Source organism: Pteronotus mesoamericanus, unplaced genomic scaffold (genome assembly GCF_021234165.1).
Source record: "Pteronotus mesoamericanus isolate MK-2021 breed Mesoamerican mustached bat unplaced genomic scaffold, CSHL_Meso_final contig_37, whole genome shotgun sequence".
Taxonomy (NCBI): domain Eukaryota; kingdom Metazoa; phylum Chordata; class Mammalia; order Chiroptera; family Mormoopidae; genus Pteronotus; species Pteronotus mesoamericanus.
Window position 1 is genome coordinate 2,604,562 of NW_026555144.1, and position 26,568 is coordinate 2,631,129.

The 26,568-nt window shown below is 37.3% G+C and overlaps 1 protein-coding gene across 1 annotated transcript in view; it reads left to right on the forward strand.

Annotated features, from left to right (window-relative positions):
* Positions 1-17,239, forward strand: part of LOC129073235 (E3 ubiquitin-protein ligase RNF133-like) — a 33,673-nt gene extending 16,434 nt beyond the window's left edge. Inside the window, exon 2 of the mRNA XM_054576919.1 lies at positions 17,042-17,239. Within this exon, the coding sequence (XP_054432894.1) occupies positions 17,042-17,088 (47 nt within the window). The 3' untranslated portion in view covers positions 17,089-17,239. The remainder of the gene's footprint in view (positions 1-17,041) is intronic.
* Positions 17,240-26,568: the final 9,329 nt, after the last annotated feature.

The window sequence follows — 26,568 nt, forward strand, 5'->3', positions numbered from 1 at the left end:
TTACAACAGACCCACCTCAGAATTAAAGACACACACAGACTAAAAGAGATGGAAAAAGATATTTCATAAAAATGGAAATGACAAAAAAGTAAGGTTAGCAATATTTATATCTGACAAAATAGATTTTAAAACAAAGATAATAGTGAGATACAAGGAAGGATTCTACATGATGAGAAAGGGAACAATCAAGCAAGGGGATATAATCTTTGTAAATATTTATACACCCAACATAGGATCACCTAAATATATGAAGCAAACCTCATGTAAATAAAAAGGGAGATTGATACTAATACAGTCATGAGAGGGAATTTTAAAACCTCATGACATCTTTGGATAGATTTCCAAGATAGAAAATAAACAAGAAAATAGTAACCTTGAATGACACACAAGATCAGATGGATTTAATTTATATCTTCAGAGCATTTCACGCCAAAGCAGCAGAATATACATTCTTTTCAAGTGCAAATAAAACATTTTCTAGGATAAACCATATGTTAGGACATAAAACAAGCTTTAATTAATTAAAACAGATTGAAATCATATAAAGTATCTTCTCTGACCATAATGGTATTAAACTAAAAATCAGTCACAAGAAAAAAACGGACAAAGACATGAAGGCTAAATAACATGTTACTAAACAATAAATGGCGGGGGGGGAGATGGTGGAGGAGTGAATGGGAGTCACGCTGATCTCCTCCCAAGACCAAACTGGACTTGCGACTAAATAGTGGAGAAATCACCAAGAAAACAATGGAAAGAGAGGGAGAGGAGCCTTGGAGCTGTGGACAGACAGTGGAATCAACTTCCACACATCCTAATGGGTGAGAAGTGCAGTGGAGGCTTGAGAGGGTGGGCTGGGCGCCCACGGGCACCAGCACCAGAGGGACATTAAAATGGCCAGTTAGATCCCCCTGAGAAGAACAGAGTCTGAACCATAAATGGGGATGCCTAGACTACAGCAGTTGAAATCAGGAAAACGCACAGACAAAACGCAACCCTGAAAAGCTTAGGGGCGCTCTCTGCCAGAGACAGGTGGCTGGCAACGCAAAGAGACATTTAAAGGGCCAAATCAAAAATTTGCAGTGGCAGCCACCTTCCTTGATCTCTGGGTAGAGATGGCAGCAGGGTGGGCTGGTGCCTGAGGAAAGATTGGCGAGGAAAACTTTGTGAAGGAAACAGAGGCGGTGGCCAGGGGAGCCCCGGTCATAACTCACCTCCCACTCTCCAGCTACCACCTGGCCAAGGCATAAGAGATTCAATTAACCTGCCTTTGGCACGCTCCACGCACAGCTTGTGCACGTGTGGACTAGGGGCTGAGTGCAGACTGGCTGGAAGAAATAAAGGATCCCTGGCCAAAGGGGACACACAGCTGCATAGAGACCCTTGAGGAGAGACTGGAGACAGAGGGGTTGGGGAAAGAACTGGAGGATTATCTGAGATCCCCAGAGCAGGGTCCCTCCCCATTCCTTAGTCTCCATTTGGTAGGCAGGCCACGCCCCCAAAGAGGCAGAAGCATGCACCGGAGCCAGAAGGCCCACGATTACAGTCCGGAGAAATAGTGGATCCCTAGCCAAAGGGGTCACAGAGCTGCCCAGAGACCCTGGGGGAAAGACTGGAGACAAGATTAACCGGAGAGTCCCAGAGCTGACTTCTTCCCATTTCCGTAGTCTTCACTTTAAGCAGGCAGGCCATGCCCCCAAATAGGCAAAAGCAGGGAAAGCACACAATAAAAGACCCTAAACTGACCAGTGCTCGGGTGCATGCCAGGCGCCAGCGGCAGGTAAGAGCGTGAGGTCAGGCGAGTACGCCGGCCTGGGCTAGGGCGAGCGCGCGCCCCCAGGCTGGAGGACTGATGCGCCCAGGTGGGCATGGGATCCTGCTGGGGTGGGGGAGCCCGCTGAAGGAGCCAGTGTGAGAGTGAGGAGCAATCCACAGAAGTAATGGATCCCTGGCCAAAGGGGTAACAGAGCTGCCCAAGGCAGGAGTCAGACACAGACAGTAGATTCCTGGAAGGCTCAAACAAACGACACAAGGTCCGATAGGGTCAACAACGGACATCATCAGAGGCAGACCCGGAAAGAAAACAATAAATAAACAAACAAAAAATAAATAAATAAATAAAAGACCCGCCTACTACCATAGAAGTTTAATCCACAAAGTCAGGAAATCTAGACAGCCCAATTGAAGCAGAAGCAAAAACAAATAAAATGAATGAATGAATGAATGAATAACAACAGACTCTCTCAAAAATGGGAAGAAAAAGAAGATCCCCCAAATGAGGGGAAAGGAGGAATCCCCACAGAGAGAGCTTAATGAAATACAGGCAAGGGAACTATCAGATACTGAATTCAAAACAATGGTTCTAAGGAAGCTCAATGAGCTCAGCCAGCTCAAAGATAACTATGAGAAAATGCTAAGAAACTATCAGGATCTTACAACACATTATATCATCCTGGAAAAGCACATAGAAACTATCAACAAGACTCAAGAGGATATGAAGAATACCATTTCTGATTTTAAGAACACAGTAGAAGGAATCAAAAGCAGGCTGGATGAAGCTGAGGATCGAATCAGTGAGACAGAGGATAAGGTAGAAAAAAGCTCCCAGAAAGAACAAGAAATGAAAAAGAGACTCAAAAAGAATGAAGAGGCATTGAGGGAAATGCAGGACAACCTGAAACGCAATAATATCCATATAATAGGGATACCAGAAGGAGAAGAAGAGGAGGAAGGGATAGAGAACCTGTTTGAAAAAGTAATGACGGAAATTTCCCCAATTTGAGGAGAGAAAAGGTCTCATGGATCCAGGAGGCACAGAGGGCCCCATTCAAGAGGGACCCAAGGAACCTCACTCCAAGAGACATCATCATTAAAATGGCAAATATCAAAGACAAAGAGAATCCTCAAGACAGCAAGGGAGAAGGAGAAAGTAGCATTCAAGGGGGCCACGATACAGCTAGGAGCTGACTTCTCAACAGAAACACTACAAGCCAGAAGGGAATGCAACAAATAACCCAAGCAATGAAAAGCAAGGGCCTACAACCAAGGCTGCTCTACCCAGCAAGGTTCTCAATTAAAATAGAAGGGGAAATAAGGAGTTTCCCAGACAAAAAGAAGGCTAAAAGAATACGTATCCAACAAACCAACACTCCAAGATATGCTAAAGGGATAGGTTTAAGAAGATGAAGAAAGAGAGTGAGAAGAAGAAAAACAGAGGTACAAAGAGAAAAAATGAATAGGTTTCTATCAGTAATAATTCTCAATGTAAGTGGACTAAATGCCCCAATCAAAAGACACAGGATAGCTGAATGGATAGGAAAACATGACTCACACATATGCTGCCTACAAGAGACCCACCTCAGAGCAAGAGACCTACACAGATTGAAAGTAAAGGGATGGAAAAATATAGCAAATAGGCAAGAGAAGAAAGCATGCATAGCAATACTTATATCAGCCAAAATAGATTTCGAAACAAAGGCCATAAAAAGAGACCTGGAGGACACTTTAAGGAAAAATCTATCAAGAATACATAAACATTGTAAACTTATATGCATCCAACATAGGAGCACCCAAATATATAAGGAAAATCTTGGATGACATCAAAAAAGATATAGACAGCAACACACTGATAGTAGGGGACTTCAACACTCCACTTTCAAAAATGGACAGATCTTCCAAACAAAACATCAACAAGGCTATTGTGGAGCTGAATGACATACTGAATCAAAGAGACTTCACTGACATATTTAGAACCTTACATCTGAAAAAGAAAAATACATATTCTTTTCAAATGCTCATGGCAGTTTTTCAAAGATAGAACATGATAGGACACAAAGCAAGCCTCAGCAAATTCAGGAAAATTGAAATAATACCAAACTTTTTCTCAGACCACAAGGTCTTGAAACTCGAAATCAACCTCAAAGAGAAACTTCAAAAATTTGCAAACTCATGGAGACTGAACAGTACACTATTAAACAATGAATGGGTCAATAATGAGATAAGAGAAGATATCAAAAATTTCTTCAAACAAATGAAAATGAACAGACAACAGTCCAAAATTTATGGGACACAGCAAAGGCGGTACTGAGAGGGAACTTCATACCAATACAGGCTTACCTAAGAAAGATAGAAACATTTCAAATAAATGACCTAACACTGCAATTTCAAGACATGGAGAAACAACAACAAATAAATTCCAGGGCAAGTAGAAGGAAGGAAATAATAAAGATCAGAGCACAACTGAATGACATAGAGATGAAAAGAACAATTCAGAGGATCAATCAATCAAGGAGCTGGTTCGTTGAAAAGAAAAATAAAATCAGCAAGCCTTTAAGCAGACTCATCAAGAAAAAAAGGGAGAGGACCTAAATAAATAATATCAGAAACGAAAGAGGAGAAATAACAACTGATACCACAGAAATAAAAAGGATTGTAAGAAACTACTATGAACAATTATATGCCAAGAAATTTGAAAATCTTGATGAAATGGACACATTTGTAGAAAAGTATAATCTCCCAACAGTGAAGGAGGAAGAAACAGAAAGCTTGAACAGATCGATAACACCTGGGGAAATTGAAGCAGTAATCAAGAAACTCCTGACACACAGAAGCCCTGGGCCGGACGGTTTCACAGGAGAATTTTACAACACATTTAAGGAAGAGCTAACCCCTGTCCTTCTCAGACTGTTCCAAAAAATCCAAGAGGAGGGAAGACTCCCAGACTCTTTTTATGAGGTCAGCATCACTCTAATCCCAAAACCAGATAAAGACCCTACAAAGAAAGAAAACTACAGGCCAATTTTGCTGATGAACAAGGATGTAAAATCCTTAACAAAATATTGGCAAACCGCATCCAGCAATACATTAAAAAGATTATCCATCATGAATATGCGGGATTCATCCCAGGGATGCAGGGATAGTTCAATATACACAAATCAACAAAGGTAAGACTTCACATAAATAAAAGAAAAGACAAAAACTACTTGATCATCTCAAAAGATGCAGAAAAAACATTCAATAAGATACAGCAACCATTTATGATCAAAACACTCAGCAAAATGGGAATAAATGGGGCATTCCTCAACGTAATAAAGGCCATATATGAAAAACCTAGAGCCAACATCATACTCAACAGGCAAAAACTAAAAGCTTTCCCATTAAGATGGGGTACATGATAAGGATGTCTGCTTTCACCACCTCTTTTCAACATGGTATTGGAAGTCCTAGGCACAGTGGTCAGTCAAGAAAAAGAAATAAAAGGCATCCAAATAGGAAAGGAGGAAATAAAACTATCATTGCGTGCAGATGACATGATAGTGTACATAGAAAACCCTGTAGACTCCACCAAAGAAACTCCTCAACCTAATAAGTGAATTTGGCAAAACAGCAGGATACAAAGTCAACATTCAGAAATCAAAGGCGTTTTTGTACACCAGCAATGCAATAGAAGAAGAAGAAATCAGAAAGCAAATACCATTTGATATAGCAAGAAGAAAAAATAAAGTACCTAGGCATAAATATAACCAAAGACGTAAAAGACCTGTACACAGAAAACTATACAACATTGAAAAAAGAAATGAAGGAAGACACAAATAAACGGAAGTGTATACCGTGCTCATGGATTGGAAGAATTAATATCATCAAAATGTCCATACTACCCAAAGCAATTTATGGATTCAACACAATCCCTATTAAGATGCCAATGACATATTTCACAGAAATAGAATAAACTTTTCAAAAATTTATATAGAACATAAACGACCCTGAATAGCCACAGCAATTTTGAGAAAGAAAAAGAAAGTAGGAGGGATCACAATACCAGACATCAAACTCCACTACAAAGCCACTATACTCAAAACAATCTGGTACTGGCACAAGAACAGACCCATAGACCAGTGGAACAGAATAGAAAGCCCAGAAATGAGCCCAAGTCTCTATGGGCATGTAATATTTGACAAAGGGGGCAGAAGCATAAAATGGAGCAATAGTAGTCTCTTTAAGAAATGCTTTTGGGAGAGCTGGACAGCTACATGGAAAAAATTGAAATTGGATCATCAGCTGGCACCATACACAAAAATAAACTTGAGATGGACAAAAGACTTAAATATAAGTCATAACACTATAAGAGTCCTAGAAGAGAACATTGGCAGGAAACTCTCAGATATTTTTTCACTGATATGTCTCCTAAAGAAAAAGACATAAAGGAAAGTATAAACAAGTGGGACCTCATCAAAATAAGAAGCTTCTGCACAGCTAAAGAAAACATCAGCAAAATGAAAAGGGAGCCAACTGTATGGAAAAATATATATGCTTATGATATATAAGTTAGAGGTTTTGATATCCAAAATATATAAAGAACTCACTTGACTTCACTCCATGAAGACAAATGATCTAATCAAAAAATGGGCGAAGGACCTGGACAGTCGCTTTTCCAAGGAAGAGATACAGAGTTCCCATAGACATTTGAAAGGATGCTCGGCATCACTAGCCATCAGAGAAACTACTGCAGATCAAAACCCCAATGAGATACCACCTCATACCGGTCAGAATTGCCATCATAAACAGATCAACAAACATCAGGTGATGGCGAGGCTGTGGAGAAAAGGGAACACTACTACGCTGTTGGTGGGAATGCAGACTGGTGCAGCCGTTGTGGAAAGCAGTGTGCAATTTCCTCAAAAAGCTGAAAATGGAACTGCCTTTTGATCCAGTGATTCCCCTGCTGGGACTATACCCTAAGAATCCCAAAACGCCAATTCAAAAGAACCTATGCTCCCCAGTGTTCATAGCAGCACAATTGGCAATAGCCAAGTGTTAGACGCAACCTAAATGCTCATCAGTAGATGATTGAATCAAAAAATTATGTACATTTACACAATGGAATACTATGCAGCAGAAAGGAAATAAGAACTACTACACTTTGCAACAGCATGGGTGGGACTAGAGAGCATTATCTAAGCGAAGTAAACCAGGGGGTGAAAGACAAATACCATATGATCTCACCTATAAGCGGAACTTAACCAACAAAACAAAGATGCAATAAAAATACAACCAGCAGCACTTAAAGGAAAAGAAACCAATAGAGACAAGAGGGAAGGAGAGAGGGGTGGGTAGGGCAAAAGAAATGGAAGGGGCAAGTCAAGGAACATATAGCAAGGACTCATGGAGAAAACCAATGTGGGGCAGGATTGAGGGAGGAAGGGGGAGGAGTGGGCAGGGGAAAGTGGTGGGGGAAGTCCGAGAGAAATTTACTTGGGAAAATATATTAATTAATTTAAAAAATAAAAAAAGATAAAACAAAAAAAAAGTTGCCTCAGGAAAAATGAAAAGGACCCAAATAAATAAAATCATAAGTGAAAGAGGAGAAGTAACAATTGGCACTAAAGAAATTCAAAGGATTGTAAGAACATATTATGAGCAATTACATGCCAGCAAATTGGATAACCTGTACAAAATGGATAAATTCCTAGAAATATACAATCTTCCAAAACCGAATCAGGAAGAATCAGAGAATCTGAATAGACAGATTACAACTCGTGAAATTGAATAATAATAAAAAATCTCCCAACAACCCTGGCTGGTGTCACTCAGTGGATTGAGTGCCAGCCTGTGAGCCAAAGTGTTGCCAGTTTGATTCTTAGGCAGGACACATACTTGGGTTGTGGGAGAGGTCCCTGGTGGAGGGCCCATAAGAGGCAACCACACATTGATGTTTCTCTCCCTCTCTTTGTCCCTCTCTTCCCCTCTACCTAGCAATAAATAAATAAAATCTTTTTTAAAAATATCTCCTAACAATCCAAAGTTCTGGACTAAAGTATAATTATATTTTTTCACAAGGGTCAGAAAAAGCAGTCTGGAAACATCTATGTTGAGGAGACCCCTTAGAAATTTAAAGTATGTGGGGTATAGGAAAGTTAACTGTTTCTATTAAAAATAACTGAAAGATAAGTGGTATCCTCAGGGGTAAGGGGGATCAGGAATGATAAATAAATATCATAAGCCTTAATGTAACCCTCAGTGAAAAGGAAATGAGGGATTTTATCAGTTAAGCATTGTGTCATGTAACTAGAAAGCTAGAAGACAATGGAAACTTTTATGAGGGGAGCACTAGAAGAAGAAAGTAATAAGCAGTATGGACAGAGTAGCACAGAGGTGAATATTAACCAAATTAGCTTTCTTTAGGGCCATAACTAAAGATGACACTAATATGAGACCAGGGAACATTAATGTCAATGTTTCAAACTAAATTCTGTAATAAAATTGTCTCAGACAAGTAGTGGACTTCATTTATCAGTGTAGAAGCCTGGCAGTGTATTCAAAATGTAAGGAGATTACTCACAAATGACTCTTTTTTTAATCTTCACCCAAGGATATGTTTTTATTGATTTTAGAGAGAAAAGGGGAGAAGGAGAGAGAAACATTGATGTGAGAGAGAAACATCGATAATTTACCTCCCTTATACACCCCAACTGGGGATCAAACCTGCAACCTAGGTATGTGCCCTGAGAGGGGATTGAACCCACATCTTTTTGGTGTAAGGGACAATCTTCCAACCAACTGAGCCACCCAGGCAGGGCAAGAGCAGGCACTCTTGAAGGAGCTGAGAAGGGCAGAGCTTAATGGGGTAGAGGTGAATATAGGAAAGGATTTAGATCAGAAGTGTCCTGGAGCTGTGATTGTAGATTACAAGGGTGAAGGAGGGGCATGTAATCTTTGGACAGGAAGAGGGGGTACAGTGGAAGATATTCGTGCTGAATGACCTCAATGTAAAACTAATTGTCCTTAATGTTCCAAATGGAATTGCTTTAAATTAATAAATCAGGTGGAAGTCAGGGCCTGAGTTGAGTATTACCTGCGTATCTGGTGGATGTTGCATAAAAATATGAAATTATAAAGAAAGGGTACATCATAAAATTATTTTGGGCCATATTAATAAATTAAGTTTTCTGAAAAATGATCTATTTGTTTTGAGTAATGCTAATTACCTATGTGTGCATTAAGAAGATTCAGATTTTATTAAAAACTGGTAGAAACTTAGTCAAGGGCTTAGGATTTTAAAACTGAAATCATTAGTCTAGTCAAAATGGAGGTTTAGGTAAACATGGCTCACCTACTCACACAACCACAGCAAAAATTACAACTAGACAACAAAATAACTATCACCCAGAATCATCAGAAAATCAAGCTGTATGGAAGCCCAACAACCAAGGAATTAAAGAAGTTCATTCAGATGGTTAAGAGGGGTGGAGATGTGGAGACATGGAGACACTGAAACACAGAGATGTAGAAATGACAGCCCCACACCTGTGTGGTGGATAAAAATCAGGAGGGATATCTTGGGAGCGAGTGATCCCAGCCACGTACCATACCGCCCAGCCCAGGGTTCCAGTGCCAGGAAGATAAGTCCCCATAACTTCTGGCTGTAAAATCCCATGGGGTTGGGTTCGTGGAAAAATACTGCAGGATGCTCAGGCATCTCCTCTTAAAGGGCCCACAACAGTGTTAGGACTTATGCAGACTCACTCCCTCATGGCTCCAGGGCTGGGGCAGCCGCTTGAAGGGCACCAGTGGCAGATGGGGAGAAATTGAAGTGTCTGACATCAGGGTGAGTATTGGGGGACAGCTTCCTCCCAGAAAAAACACGAGAGGCCAGGCAGTGGCCATTGTCCCTTTTCTGTGCCCTCCCCCAACACAGAGCCACAGGCCAGCAACACCATATCTGAGACTCCATAAACCTAGTTTAAAGGGGTTTCCCTGCCCTGACAATTACCCAAGGCTATGCCCCATCCAAATTATGGGCATGCTTTTCTACATTAGGCCACACTACTAAGAAAGGAATTAAAGCAGCTCTACCTAATAGATATAAACAAACAAAGGGAAGCTGCCAAAATGAGGACACAAAGAAATATAGCCCAAATGACACAATAGAAGAAAACTCCAGAAAAAGAACTAAACAAAATGGAACTAAGCAATCAATAGATGTAGAGTTCAAAACCCTGTTTATTAGGATGCTCAAGGAACTCATTGGGTACTTTAACAGTATAAAACAGACCTAGGTGGAAATAAAGATTACACTAAGTGGAATAAAGAAAAATTTACAGGGGATTAGCAGTAGAGTGCATGAAACCGAGGATCAAATCAATGATTTGGAACACAAGGAAGAAAAAATATTCAGTCAGAACAGCAAGAAGAAAAATGAATCCAAAAAAATGAGGATAGGGTAAAGTGCCTCTGGGACAACTTCAAACGTACTAACATTTGAGTCATAGGGGTGCCAGAAAGAGAAGAGAAAGAGCAAGAAATTGAAAATATTTGAAAAAATAATGAAAGAAGCTTCCCTAATTTGGTGAAGGAAATAGATATATAAGTCCAGGAAACACAGAGAGTCCCAAACAAGATACATACAAAGAGGAGTACAACAAGACACATCATAATTAAAATGCGAAAGGTTAAATATAGAGAATCTTAAAAGCATCAAGAGAGAAAGAGAGAGTTACCTGCAAAGGAGTTCCCATAAGACTATGAGCTGATTTCTCAAAAGAAACATTGCAGGCTGGCAGGGACTGGAAATAAGTATTCAAAGTGATGAAGAGCAAGGACCTACAACCTAGATCACTCTATCTAGTAAAGCTATCATTTAGAATTGAAAGGCAGATAACGTACTTCCCAGAAAAGGTAAAGCTAACTAACTGAGTTCATCATCACTAAGTAACTATTATATGAAATGTTAAAAGTATTTATTTAAGAAAAAGAAGATCAAAACTATGAACATTAAAATGGCAATAAATTCACAACTATCAACAATTGAATCTAAAAAAAAAACAAGCAGAACAGAAACAGAATCATAGATATAGAGCTCATTTAGATGGTTACCATTTGGGAGAGGGTTGGGGGAAGGGGGAGAAAGTGAGAAAAGGTACAGAGGATAAGAAGTACAAATTTGTAGTTACAGAATAGGCAGGGGGATGTTAAGAACAGTATAGGCTATGGAGTAGCCAAAGAACATATATGTATGACCCATGGACATGAAATAAGGGGGGTACCGGGTGGAAGGGGGGTAAACTGGAACAACTGTAATAGCATAATCAATGAAATATATTTTTATAATTACAATCATTAAATGCCTGGATGCCCTGCATTACAGAATTGAATAAAATTCAATCTCCATTTACTTGTATATATATTGAACTTTTAAATGAAAATGTAAATTGAGCTCTTTTCCTCAAAACAGTCTTTTCAGCAGAGGAGGAGGCAGAGGAGTATAGGGTCAAGTCAAATAGGATGTTTGAGATTATTTTAGCATTAAAATAGTCTACATGGACCAAATAACCATTTTTCAAAATAATTTTCCACTGATTATTTTCACTAGCCTCATACAGGATATAACCAGCACCAGTAACTTAGGTACAGTAAGACTAGCTGCAGTTGGAGGCCACAGTGGTTAATTGTAAGAAATTTAGTACCATTTCAAATATACAGGCTCTTAGAAAATTAATTTTATGAAAAAGCCAGGATATACCTAAAAGCCATATTTACCGAAGTGCTTTGTGGAGAATTCTTGATACAGAACTCAGATGGAGAGAGGGATAAATTGGATTTTGGGTAAAGGAAGATGTGTAATTTCAGTGACCATTTCACAAAGAATGCATCCTTTCTCTCCTAAAAACTGCAGCCCTTTGTCTCAACAAGGGAAGCTTTAACAAGACCTAAATAGAAACACTAGAGTTCTAACATGTTGCATATTACCATATGATACCTCACTCGCCTGAGTTATAAGAGGTGAGTTTAAACCCTGGAGGATAAATCCCTAGAGTGCTATTCGTTCTTGTTTACATATCCATAGCTTGGGCCAAGAGAAGTACAGTCAGGGGTTAGGAGATAAACTCTTGGGAACAGCAAGCTCTGGTTGATTACTGGTTTTTTTTTTTTTAACATGGGAACAAAAGAGGACATAAAAATGTGGGGGTTTTATCCACTCATTTACTGATGGGCATTTAGGTTGCTTCCAGCACTTGGCTATTATAAATTGTGCTGCTATGAACATTGGGGTGCATAGGTTCTTTTGAATTGGTGCTTCGGGATTGTTAGGGTATAATTCTAGCAGTGGGATTGCCAGGTTTAAAGGCAGTTCCACTTCTAGTTTTCTGAGGAAATTCCATGCTGTTTTCCATAGTGGCTTCACCAGTCTTCATTCCCCCAGTGAATGGATAAAAAAAAAAAAGTATGGTACATTTACACAATGTAATACTATGCAGCATAAAAAAAAGAAAGAGCTACTACCCTTTGAAACAGCATGGATGGAACTGGAGAGCATTATGCTAAGTGAAATAATCCAGGCTGTGAAAGACACATATCATATAGTCTCACCTGTAAGTGGAATTTAATCAACAAAACGAACAAGCAAGCAAGATAGAACCAGAGATAATGAAATAAAGAACAAACTGACAGTAACCAGAGGGGCAGGTGGAGAGGGATAATGGGGGAAATGGAGGAAGGGTCATGAAGGAACATGTATAAAGGACAGATGAACAAAACCAAAGGGGGTAGGTCTGAGGGTGAGAGGCAGGGATTGGTGGGGCAGAAATAAAGACAACTGTACTTGAACAACAATACAAAAATAAATAAATATTTTTAAATGTGGGTTCTTTTTTCATCTAAAATTCAAAGACTTACTATTCATTCAATAAATATTTACTGATGGCTAACTATTTGTCCTGTCTTTCCAAGTTTTACATTTCAAACTACTCTGAGCCTTCAGGGATACAACATGGATTCTATGAAAAGCAGTGGTATGCAGTAGTGATTTAGGTCATGACCTTTGTAAGAAGACAGACTTGGATTTAAATACCAAGTCTACTATTTGTTTTCTAGCTGTGTGATCTTGGGGACAAGTTATTTAACCTTTATGAATTCCAGTCTTCCCAATTCAGTTGTCTCAGCTATAAAGTGTGGATACTACACTACTATTTTATAGAGTGCTTGTAAGGATTAAATGAGATGACATATTTAAGCAAAGCACTTAGCATGGTGCCTATTGTATAGTAGACACTCAAAAAATTGGTAATAGTAAAAATATTCTGATGAAGTCATCACCCTTCTTGGTTTATTTTTCCCTTTCTTTGCCTATCCATGTCTGTTTCTCACTTTAAAATCTTGGACAAAATTTATTTCCCATTAGAAGCCTTTCTTGACTAATAGTTTACCCTGCTACCTCCTTTATTTGGCACCTATGCAGCAGCTATAAATATAATTTAGGTTGTGTTAATTTGCTTTTTGCATATTTTTTGTATTTTTACATATCCATTTGTGTATTTCCTAGATTCCTAATTATCACTGATTAATAGATTCATAGACCAAACATTAAAAAATATAAATCTTCCACTTACTTCAGTAATCTCTTTAAATGAAATCCTGTCTGATGACCATCCATTTACTATGTGCTCACTTTCAGTGACAGAGAACTCATCACCCTCACAAGCCAGTTCACTTATTTGCTGGACAGCTTGTTTTTAGAAAGTTATTTTTCAAACTACACCAAAATGTGCAACTCTCTAACTTTCACTTATTGTTCCTAGTTGTGCCCTCTTGAAAAATATAGGGCATTAGACTATTCACTACATGAAGTTGTCTTCTATTTATATCATCCATTCAATTTTCACTCAGTGTTATTAACTTTTTTGCTTTTTACTAATGGTAGAATTTGATTTTCAATGTTTCTTACCACTAATATCTATGGGTTTTTTTCTGTTAATCAGGAGGGGTCATTTCCTTTGCTTGCTTGCTTATTTATTTATTTATTTATTTTTATTGTTGTTCAGTTACAGTTCTCCCCGTGTTGAGAAGGACTGGGGAGCCAGTCACCTGTGTGATGTGATTTGCTAGGTCCCAGGAATTCTCCTGTCCAACAATGTCCTCATGCCTATGATATATTATCTGAAATTTCATCCATCATTAAAGAAGGATTTATTTGTGTTTTAAAAGCTATAGGGTCATTGGTCCCTGTTTAAAGGGCACATAGTCCTGGGAAAGGTAACATCTTAACTTTAACATAACTGATAACTGATAACTTTAACTGATAACATAACAGGAATTAATTATTGATAGTGACTTGAGTGCAAAATAGCAGATAGGATGAGGTGTGATCTGGAAGCAGTACTAAACTGCTGGAGATCTGAGGACCTTGTTTCATTTGTATCAGTATACACAGCAAAGTGGCTGACTAACACTAGACCCTCACTAATGAAATAAATGAATATGTCTGAAAAGGAGAGAATATTCTCTCCCAAGTTTTACCTGCTTCACAATTCTGTCTATATCCAGTAGAGTGTGGTAACACTAGAAATATTGGGGTTCCTCAGCTTAGTGACAGTGTTGCTGGCTATTAACAATGTTTTTTTTTTTTTAAATCTCTATTTCCTCTCCCTAAAGCTATTTGGTGTCCCACCTTCAGCTGGCAGTAGGGGACATGACTTCTTTGTTAGGCTGCTTCTATATAAAGCTCTGGCAATATGAACTATCTGGATTGCCAGCTGTGATTCATACACCTACACTGAGTACTTACACCCACACTGGGTCATGGAGTGAAGGAAACAAATTATAGCTCATATCTTGTTTCCCTGCACAATATTGTGAAATTAACATTATTCTTTCACTCATTTGTATAAGCTATTGTAGATTTAGTGGTCTGTAACATATTATATGAGATTAGGTATAGTAAAAAATTATCTTTAATTCTCACCAGTATTTGATCTAAGTTAAATAAGTGGGGTTGACACTTAGAGGAGTGGGGAAATAACTGCCTTGAGAGACTAGAAACTCTTTAAGAAGTACATAATAGCAAATATTTTCCTGCAAACAGTTTTTGCCTAATCATTAAAGGATATCCAGCAGTGCTTCCCTTTGGCAAGACTTTCATAGCAATTCATCTGTGTTATTGCATTGCTTAAAAATAACAAATTTGTATTTTGCATTTTGTTAAGACTTTAAAAGGAAAGCTTATCTGACAGGAAATCTCTGAAATATGAAAGGGCCTTTTAAACAGTAATTGTTCAGACATATACAGTAATGTAACTGAAGTTAATTAAACATAGAAATCTGTTTAAAGAACAATGTAAATGATCTTAATTGATAGTCCAATTGCTTTTATGTAAATGAATATCTCCTAAGGCACTAGAAACATTGGTTTTCTTGTACAAGGTAACTGATCCTAGTGCAGAACTTATATATACCACAAATTTCTTTTCATCATAGTCTTGGCCTTTCTCTATAATAATGAAATATTACAACATTCTACAATTCCAGTTGTAGAACTGGCCAACTTCAAGCAAGTGGATTTAGTAAAGTTTTACTCCATTTGCAAAATAATTTCAAAATGAAAGTAGAGTTCTACTTTCTTTATTCTGTATGTTTGGACTGTACTTCTGGCAAAGAAAAATCTCAAATAATATCCACATTGTTCATTTTTGAAAATCATTTAAACTTTTGGATATCTTATTGATACTTCTCTGAAAAAAATAAAAAAAAAACAGGTGTCCCAGTCTATTATTCCTCACTCTATGAATACTTAAAATATTAGTAAAGCAGAAATACTGATGAAACATGTCACCTTTAAGCAGCAATACTTTAGAAATCTGACATTTTAGGTTTCCATTTAACTGACCTGTGCCCTTAATCTGTAATTGCATTTTAAAAACATGAAGTCATGGTGTTTTGTGGGGTTTTATTTGACATTAACTAAGGATATCTTTATGCTATAACTTCTTATGGAAATATTTTTATTTCATGAAAGTGAGATCTTGGAAATAGTATGTATATTTTTAAAGTGTCTTCTCTAAACAGAAAAGTACCACATTCTACTGAAATATAAAAAATAGATAATCCCAAATTCATTATTAATATGTTTGTTTTCCTGTCCTTGAGTCAAGTTCACCTTTGTCTTTGACATACCATTAACATCCACAGAAAAAGAAAACAGTGAAGATTAACATACACCATAGGCAAATGTATAATGCTCCGAGCATTATTCTGCACTTGTTATTATCTATTTTGTTAATGGTAAAAGCAGTTGAGGACATTTTAGAAAACAATGATTTAATTTACGATGTTGATGTAAATGAGTCCAGAAGAATTTCAGTTTAATAAAATGAAAATCTTTTTTACTTCCAGGGTATAAAAGCTGATCTTGGTGCCTTAGGAACAAATTCATAAAGAAAAGAGCCAGCTTTATTCTGGCGAGTTCTATTTCTGAGTGTCAGTTGGAGCTGAGGAGAGTAGAAACAATAGGCTCTCTACATTCTTTCTAGTTTCGTATTTTGCTTCTTCTGAAGCTATAAGAAAGAATATGTAATCAAATAAAATGTGGTTATGTGTGCAATTTTTATAGCTGAACTTTGTACAACCCCATTTGACTGTGAAGGAAGTTGTTGGGAAGATAATTGATGGCTATTTTTATTACTTCATCACACAGAATTTTGAAAAATATTTTGAGCCAAGAATAATATATAAGTAATTTTGCTAACGAAAACACTGAATCTAATTTTCTGTTCTTCTCCATAAGCAAAAATTATAGTATTGTGTGCTGATTTGTAGAGTTAGGGCTCAGATAAAACCCTTGGGATGGAAGTAGGGACTGGAAATGCATCTTTGCAAACCCTGCAGAAATCTTGAATTAAAATTCACCTCTGCACATATATTTTCTCGTGACACAATTATTTAGTTGGTTTACATAATAATGTAATAATTTTTATAATGTAATAATTTCATAAAAATGGTAGAATAATTTAGTTGGTTTACATGTTTACAGAGAGATTAATTGCCAATAATAAAATAAAATTATCTATTTCATAAAACACAGGGGAGTTCCTAAGCACATAACAAAGTTTTAGTTTCTTTGTGTCTAAATAGCGTTTTAAATCTTCCTTGTAGTTTTGAAACTAGCTAAATGAGACAGACTTATCTGTGCCAGAAATACCTGTGAATTTGTATTTAGGGTTAATTCAACACATGTAATAATTACAGTGGAATTTCTTTTCTCAACCCGCAGTACAACTGGATAATACAGTAGTTTTCTGTTCCAACCTTATAAAATAAAGATCCAGCAGAGGGCGCATTGAGCAATTTCATGGCTAATCCAAACTGCTGTCCTCTCAAGCCTATTTAAAGAGTAACATGAGGGCCCAGAGGCATTTGAAAGGATGCTCTGCATCACTAGCCATTAGAGAAATGCAGATCAAAACCACCATGAGGTACCACCTCACACCGGTCAGAATGGCCATCATAAACAGATCCACAAACAACAGGTGCTGGCGAGGCTGTGGAGAAAAGGGAACTCTAGTCCACTGTTGGTGGGAATGCAGACTGGTGCAGCCACTATGGAAAGCAGTGTGGAATTTCCTCAGAAAGCTGAAAATGGAACTGCCTTTTGATCCAGCGATTCCCCTGCTGGGACTATACCCTGAGAACACCAAAACGCCAATACAAAAGAACCTATGCACCCCAATGTTCATAGCAGCACAATTTACAATAGCCAAGTCTTGGAAGCAACCTAAATGCCCATCAGTAGATGATTGGATCAAAAAATTATGGTACATATACACAATGGAATACTACGCAGCAGAAAGAAAAAAAGAAGTACTAAACTTCGCAACAGCATGGATGGAACTGGAGAGCATCATGCTAAGCGAGGTAAGCCAGGGGGCGAAAGACAAATACCATATGATCTCACCTATAAGCGGAACCTAACCAACAATGCAAAGAAGCAAGGCAAATATGACCAGCAACACTGAAAGGAAAGGAAATCAACAGAGACAAGAGGGAAGGGGGGGCAGGGAAAGGGAAGGGAAGGGGAAAGTCAAGGAACGTATAGCGGGGACTCATGGACAAAACCAGGGGGGAGGAGCTGAGGGAGGGAGGGTAGGGGGAGTGGGGGAGGGAGGGGGGGGAAGGCAGAGACAAATGTATTTAAAAAGTAAATAAATTAATTAAAAAAATGAAAAAAAAAAAGAGTAACATGCCATATTGGCATGAGGTAAAATAACCAGTGTCTTCTGACACCATAAGGCAATTCTTTCAATTAAGAGAGCATCAAGATACTCAGTTAGTCAAGGTCAGCCAAATAGATCAGAAATCAATCTAATTGATTACTTTAAAACCAAGCACCTTGAAGATGTGAATAAATTCCCGGAATGAATAAGACCAGTGAATCTATACTCTCTTTAGTGGTTATATGTTCATGGGAGTAAGGTGATATACAGAATATAAATATAAAGTTATTCCATTAATTTAATTATCTGCATGCAGCCAGTTCAGAAATAGTGTTTAAATTTCAGGCTAGCTTTCTTTGATCACTCAAGGTACTTCAGAGTCACAGTTTATGGGTCTAAAGAAAATGCTTACATAAAACATAAGATGAAAATGTGCTGAAAAATGAATTTCAAAGCCCCAAAGCCAACCCAAAGTGGTTCTTTTTTGTATTATCTACATCACTGCTTCCTGTCTACTAGTATCTATGATTGAGATCAATTCTTTTTTAGGGGACTAATAAACAATGACCCTGGGAAAACTAGACGTTCAATATAACAAGGTGTACCTAACTTTAGGTGGAAAATGAAATTCAATTAAAAAAAAGAAAAAAGTTGATTTCAATATTTGAAGAAGAAAGCCAGAAACACAAGATTATTGTTTACATCATAAGGAGGTAATTTTTCTAATAAGAAAAACATCATCAAAGCTTTGGTAAATGACTATCACTTTAAGCACGAATACATTCTATTCCTAAATACTTAACAAATTACAATGAACTAGAAAGCAATTTGTTGTAAGACACAAGTTCCCTTACTTTTTCTTCACCTTTTTCCAACCTACATATCTCAAATGTTACTGAACTCAACTATTTACTTTTCCTTCACAACACAAAGTCTTGCTCTTTCCTCCATGTATTTTAATAGCATTTTGCCACAGTTAGTAATATATATGTTTACATGGCATTAAAACAAATAAAAAATACAACTTGAGCAAAGCTACTGAATATTTAACTTTTAAACAACTCTTTTAGTATTATGTAGATAAGTCTGACTCTTGGCTAACTCCTAATACTATTCATCTATATCTATTATCCTCCAAAATACTTAATGCACTTGAAATCATTCTTCCTATTTGCAAGTACCAGCCCTGCAATGTAGAATAATTGAAATGATAAAAATTTAGGATCTACAGCCTACATAATTCAAAGGGGATTAAATTAGTCTTTTGGTTAAACCCAATACAAAATAAAACATTTATGGATAAAATATATCTAAGGAAGGTGTTCTTAGCTGGACACCTTGGAAGCACAAAGATGACCCACTCAGGGTCTTTATGCAGCTGCAATAGTCTTGAAGTTATATGTACATTATACTGATTTTTTACAATAAAGCAAATCTTTTTTACCCAGCCTCTCACCACCCTCCCCTCTGGCAATCACCAGTTTGTTCTATGTATCTGAGTCTGTTTCTGTTTTGCTTTGTTTGTTCATTTGTTTTGTTCTGTAGATTCCACATATAAGTAAAATCATATGGTATTTGTCTTTATCTGTCTGTTTCACTTAGCATAATACCCTCTAGGTCCATCCATGCTGTCGCAAAAAGCAATATTTCATTCTTTGTATGAGTGACTAATATTCCATTGTATATATACATGTCTCGTGTTCTTTATTAATTCATTTATTAATGGACACCTAGGTTGCTTCTGTATCTTGGTTATTATAAATAATGCTGCAGTGAACATAGGGGTGCTTATATCTTTTCAAATTAGTGATTGTTTTCTTCAGATAAATATCCAGAAGTATAATTGCTGAGTCTTATTGTAGCTCCTTTTTAAATTTTTTAAGGAACCCCCACACTGTTTTCCATAGTGCCTGCACCAACTTACAATCCCACAAACAGTACACAAAGGTTCTCTTTTCTCGAAATCCTCACCAACACTTGTTATTTGTTGACTTTTTGATAATAGTTATTCTGACTGATGTGAGGGAGTATATCATGGTTCAGATTTGCATTTCCCTGATCATTAGTATGTTGATTCTCTTTTTACTTCTGTTGGCCAACTGTATGTCTTCTCTGGAGAAATGTTTATTCACATTCTCTACCCATTTGTTAAGCAGATTGTTTTTTTTTCTTAGTTGTATGAGTTCCTTATATATTTTGGATATTAACCGCTTATTAGATATATCATTTGCAAATTTATTCTCCCATTCAGTAGATTGTCTCTTTATTTTGTTGATTGTTTCCTTCACTGTGCAGAGGACTTTTAGTTCAGATATAAAATAAATAAGCCACAGAGACATAGTGTACAGCACAGGGAATACAGTCAATAATATCTTAATAAGTTTGCATGGTAAAAAATGGTAGCAAGATTTATCAGGGTGACCACATTGTAAGATATATAAATGCCAAATCACTATGTTGTGCACCTGAAACTAATATTGTATGCAAGCTATACTTTAATAATTAAAAATGAGAAACGTGAAATAAATGGGATACAACAAAAATACATACATACATACATACATGCAATGGACATCTGAATGGTGATGCTCTAACTTTAGCCTTTCCCTTGGCTCCTTTCAGTATGGCACACTAACAGTGATTAGAATATTAAAATTCCAGGAGTACTACAATTAAAAAACGTATTAAGAAAAGCTGATGTTAACAAAGACATTGGTAAAATATATCACCAGGCCACAGGATATTTCAAGATTACAATTATATTCTTATTTCTTTTTTAGAATAAATAAAAAAACTTTTCCCTAAAAGATCTTTAAATCACATTTATAATATTTTGGTGTTCTTGGAACATCCTATTTTATATAGGGTGAAATGATCATAAATCACAACTATCAAATAGGATCATACACCCAGAAAATAATTTTCTGGCTAACTCATTTCGTATATTTTTATGTCTTAGAATATGTAAACACAATCATCTCCTAGAAAGTACTGCTTCAGGAAAAGTCTAGGAAAGTCTCTGAGCTGTCCAATACATAGCAACAAGTCACCTGTGGCTACTGAGCACTTGAAATGTGGCTAATATGACTGAAGAACTAAATTTTTAATTGTGTTTAATTTTAAATGGCCGCATCAGGCTATTGGCTACCACACTGAATAGAATAGCAGTGGAGGAACATTAATATGAGGTCACTGGATAAGCTTTGTGAGGTCCATAAAACTCTTTGAAATGCACAAAATTATGTGTTCATTAATTCTGTACATAGGTGAAATCAAATTTGCAGAAGTAATTCTGACCGCCAAAAAGTTAGGAGGTATCTGCCCTGGTTTGGGCTCTAAGTTTTTGACACCATGATTAAAATGAGAAACATGGAAATTTTTTTTTTAAATTTATGCCATAAGAAAATATCTAAATTTCTCAGCAAAAAACAAATAAATAGAGGGAGATCCAAGATGAAGGAGGAGTGAGTAGAAGATACACTAATCTCCTCTCAGGACCAATCTGTAATTACAACTAAATTGTGAGAAATCACCCAGAACAAATAACTGAACAACAGCAAGAGAGAAACCTTATAACCAGGGACAGACAGAAGAATCAGCTTCAGCACAACATGACTGGTAGGGAGTATAGCAAAGATGCGAAAGGGCTGGCTGGGAACCCATAGGCAGCAGCTGAAGCACCAGAGGAATATTTAAGCAGCCAGTTGGATACGCCTGAGAAATGCGGGGTCTAAACCCTAGGCTAGGATCCCCAGCCTACAGCACCAGAACCCGAAAAGTACACAGATAACATCTATCTGTGAAGAGTGGCAGGGCAGCTCTTTGCCAGAAACAGATGGCTGGAGATGCAAAGAGCCATTTAAAGAGTCAATGCATAAACTTTCAGTTATAGCCATTTGCCCTGGGCTCTGGAAAAGGGGTGGGTCAGAATGGACTAGGGACTCTTGAAAATAGACCAAGGATGGAGGCTTTGGGGAGAGAACTAAGAGAGTAGCCGCCAAGATCCCAGTGCTGAGTCATCCCCCATACCGCAGCAGCCTTTGTGCTCAGTCTGACCACTCCCCACCATGCAGCAGCAGCCTAAGGGAAAATGATAGACCTCAGGAGGAAATATGCCCTGCCCTGTCGTGCTTACCCTGACTTCTGAGTGCAGAGTGACTAGATTAACAACCAAAGGAGTCAGCCACAGACAGCAGATCCCTGCAAGTCTCGAACAGGCTGCCTAAGGTCACATGGGGTCGACATCTGACATCTCCAGAAAGGAAAAACAGTGGTAAATACTATATGCTACCAAGACAAAATCCACCATGGTCTTCTCCATGATTTGTGATATGTTCTTTCCTGCATTGCTTTTTAACATTCATTTCTTATCCTTCAGGTTTGTGCATATTAAGTCACTCTATTTTATATTATAGTTTATTTCAATTCACATCTTTTGTCTGTCCCATCTCTTAATCCATTTTACCTTCTTCTTCCTATTATTATTTTCCTCTTAAGTTTTGTTTTCTCTCTTGCTACAACTTGTTTTCATTCCACACTATTACTATTTCTCCCCTGTCCAAGCTCTCAAAACAAATTTTCTTGTCAATGGTCATCTCACATTCATTTTCCCACTCTTAAAACACCCGCATTCTCTCTTTACCTTAAGCAATTTTTGTTCATTGGTTGTGGATAGGGTAGTTGTTGTTACGTTTTTTTTTCAATTTTACCTCTAGACCCTCACTAATTGTGTATTTTAGATCTCAAATTTTATCTTTCTCCTCTCCTACTCTTTTTTTATTCTCAAATTTCAATTTTGCCCTATTTTAGCCAGTTTTTTTCCTCTTTCATCCAGCACGTATTTTCCCTTTTTCTTTTTCCTTTTGTCTCAAATTTTAATTAATCCCTGTCTCAGCCTGATTTCATTCCTCACTCATACTATTCTCTCTACCTCTATCAGCTCAAAATCACTTCCCTTTCTTCTAGACATCTCTTAAGCTTTTCTTAATTTTTTCTCTTGTATTCCCACCCACATATATCAGTTGTAGCTCATTTGTTCTTGATAGTGCTCTGGTGGATAGTTCTCTCAAATTTGGCTCCTTTTTTTATTATTTATGCACTTTTTTCTTTTTTTTGTACCCTCTCTCACTTTATTTTATTTTCTGTTTAAGCCTAATAATATTCACTTCCCTTCTCTTACTCCATTCTGTTTTCTTCATCCTATATTTTATTTATGGTGAAAATTTTACTTTCTTATTTTCATATTTTTATTTTTTAATAAATATTTTTTAAAATTTTTCAACTACATTTATTTCCATTTACTTGGAACCACTTTCCCTTGCCCAACCCACCTCCACCTCCTCCATCAATCCTTCCCCACATTGGCTTCATCCATGTGTCCTTCACACCTGTTCCTTGATCTGATCCTTCCCTTTCCGCTCCCCGCTACTCCCTCCCTCCCTCCATCTCTCCATCCCATCCCCTTTGGTTTCTTCTTTCTTTTAATGTTGCTGGTCATATTTTCCTTGTCTGCTTGCTTTGCTGATTAGGTTCCACTTATAGGTGAGATCATATGGTATTTGTCTTTCACAGCCTGGCTTATTTCACTTACCATAATGCTCTCCAATTCCATCTATGCTGTAGCAAAGAGTAACAGTTCTTTCATTCTTTCTGCTATATAGTATTCCACTGTGTAAATGTACCACAGTTTTTTAATCCACAGATTTACTGATGGGCAGTAAATGACTGGATCAATATGAGTGGAGTAAATGATGGGCTTCCAGCACTTGGCTATAGTAAATTGTGCTGCTATGAACATTGGGGTGCATACATTCTTTTGAACTGGTGTTTTGGGATTCATAAGGTATAATCCCAGCAGTGGAATCGCTGGGTCAAAAGGCAGTTCCATTTTTAGCTCTTTGAGGAAATTCCAAACTGTTTTCCACAGTGGCTGCACCAGTGTGCATTCACACCAACAGTGTACTAGGGTTCTCTTTTCTCAACAGCCTTGCAAGCACTTATTTGTAATTTCTTTATTATGACCATTGTGACTGGTATGAAGTGGTATTTCACTGTAGTTTTGCATATCTCTGATGGCTAGTGATGATGAGCATCCTTTCATATGTCTCTGGTTCCTGTGTATGTCCTCCTTGGAGAAGTGTCTTCTCAGGTCCTTTGCCCATTTTTTAATTGGACTGTTTGTATATCTGGAGTGGAGTCATTTGAGTTCTTTATATATTTTGGAGATCAAACCCCTTTCTGAAGTAGTATTCCCAAATATATTTTCCATACTGTTGGTTCCCTTTTTATTTTGCTGATATTTTCTTTAACCATGCAGAAGCTTCTTATTTTGATGGTCTCATTTGTTTATTTTTTCCTTTATATCCCCTGCTCTAGGGGACATATCAGCAAAAATACTGCTGCATGCGATGTCTGAGAGTTTCCTGCCTATGTCCTCCTCTACGACTCTCATGGTGTCATGACATATTTAATATAAGTCTTTTTTCCATCTTGAGTTTATTTTTGTGTATGGTGTAAGGTGGTGGTCAAATTTCAATTTTTGCATGTAGCTGTCCAGCTCTCCCAATACCATTTGTTGAAGAGGCTATTTTTACTCCACTTTATGCTTCTGCACCCTTTGTGAAATATTAATTGACCTTAGAGACATGGGTTTATTTCTAGGCTCTCTATTCTGTTCCGTTGATCTATGTGTCTCTTCTTATGCCAGTACCAGACTGTTTTGATTACACTGGCCTTCTCATATATTTTGATATCAGATATTGTGATCCTTCCTACTTTGTTTTTCTTTCTTAAAATTTCTGTGGCTATTCAGAGTCGTTTATGGTTCCATATACATTTTTGGAATGTTTGTTCTAAGTCTGTGAAATATGTCATTGGTATTTTAATAAGGATTGCATTGAATCTATAAATTGCTTTAGGTAGTATGGATATCTTGATGACATTAACTCTTCCAATCCATGAACGGGGTATATGCTGCCATTTATTTATGTCTTCATTAATTTCTTTCTTCAGTGTTGTATTGTTTTCTCCATATGAGTCTTCTACCTCCTTGGTTCAGTTCATTCCTAGGTACTTTATTTTTCTTCTTGCTATAGCAAAGAGGATTTATTTCCTGATTTCTGCTTTTGATATTTCATTTTTGGTATACAAATATACCTTTGATTTCTGAGTATCGAATTTGTATCCTGCTGTTTTCCTAATTTCACTTATTAGGTCTAGTAGTTTTTTGGTGGAGTCTATGAGGTTTTCCATGTACACTATCATGTCTTCTACAAGCAATGATTATTTTACTTCCTCCTTTCCAATTTGGATGATTTTCTTTTCTTTTCCTTGTCTGATTGCTGTGGCGAGGACTTCCAATACTATGTTGAATTGAAGTCATGAAAGCAGACATCCTTGTCTTGTTCCTGATCTTAGCGGGAGAGCTGTTAGTTCTTGCCCATTCAGTATGAGGTTAGATGTAGGTTTTTCATATATGGCCTTTTTTATGTTGAGGCATGCCCCCTTTATTCCCACTTTTCTCAGTGTTTTTATCATAACTGGGTGCTATACCATATCAAATGATTTTGATATGATCCATTGATTTGATCAAGTGGTTTTTGTCTTTACTTTTGTTTATGTGATGTATTATGTTTATTGATTTGTGAATATTGACCCATCCTTGCATCCCAGGGATGAATCACACTTGATCATGCTGGATGATCTTTTTAATGTATTGCTGGATGTGGTTTGCCAATATTTTGTTGAGTGTTTTAGCATCTATGTTCTAGAGGAATATTGGCTTGTAGTTTCCTTTCTTGGTTGTATCCTTATCTGGTTTTGGGATGCGGATGATGCTGACCTCATAAAAACAGTTAGGGAGTCTTCCCTCTTCTTGGATGTCTTGTAATAGTCTGAGAAGGACAGGGGTTATCTCTTCTTTAAATGTTTTGTAAAATTCTCCTCTGAAACCATTAGGTCCAGGGCTTTGATGTCTTGGGAGATTTTTTATTACTACTTCAATTTGACCAGCTGTTATCATTCTGTTCATGCTCCCTGCTTCTTCTTCATTCAGTGTTGGAAGGTTATATTTCTCTAGAAATTTGTCCGTTTCACTCAGATTTTTAAATTTCTTGGCACATAATTATTCATAGTAATTTCTTACAATCCTTTGGATTCTGTGGTATCAGTTGTTATTCTCCTCTTTCATTTCTGATATTATTTACTTGGGTCCACTCCTTTTTTTTTCTTGATGAGTCTGCTTAAAGGCTTGTCGATTTTGTTTATCTTTTCAGAGAACCAGCTCCTGTATTGGTTGATCCTTTGAATTGTTCTTATAGTCTCTATGTCATTCACTTCAGCTCTGATCTTCATTATTTCCTTTCTTCTACTCGCTCTGGTCTTTTTTTGTTGTTGTTTCTCCAGTTCTTGAAGCTGGAGGGATAGGTCCTTTATTTGAAATGTTTCTGTTTTTTTTGTTTTTTTTTTTTTTTTTTTTAGGTAGGCCTGTGTTGCTACGAATTTCCCTGTCTGGATTGCCTTTGCTGTGTCCCATAGGACTTGGGCTGTTTTGTGTTCATTTTCCTTTGTTTCCAGAAACTTTTTGATT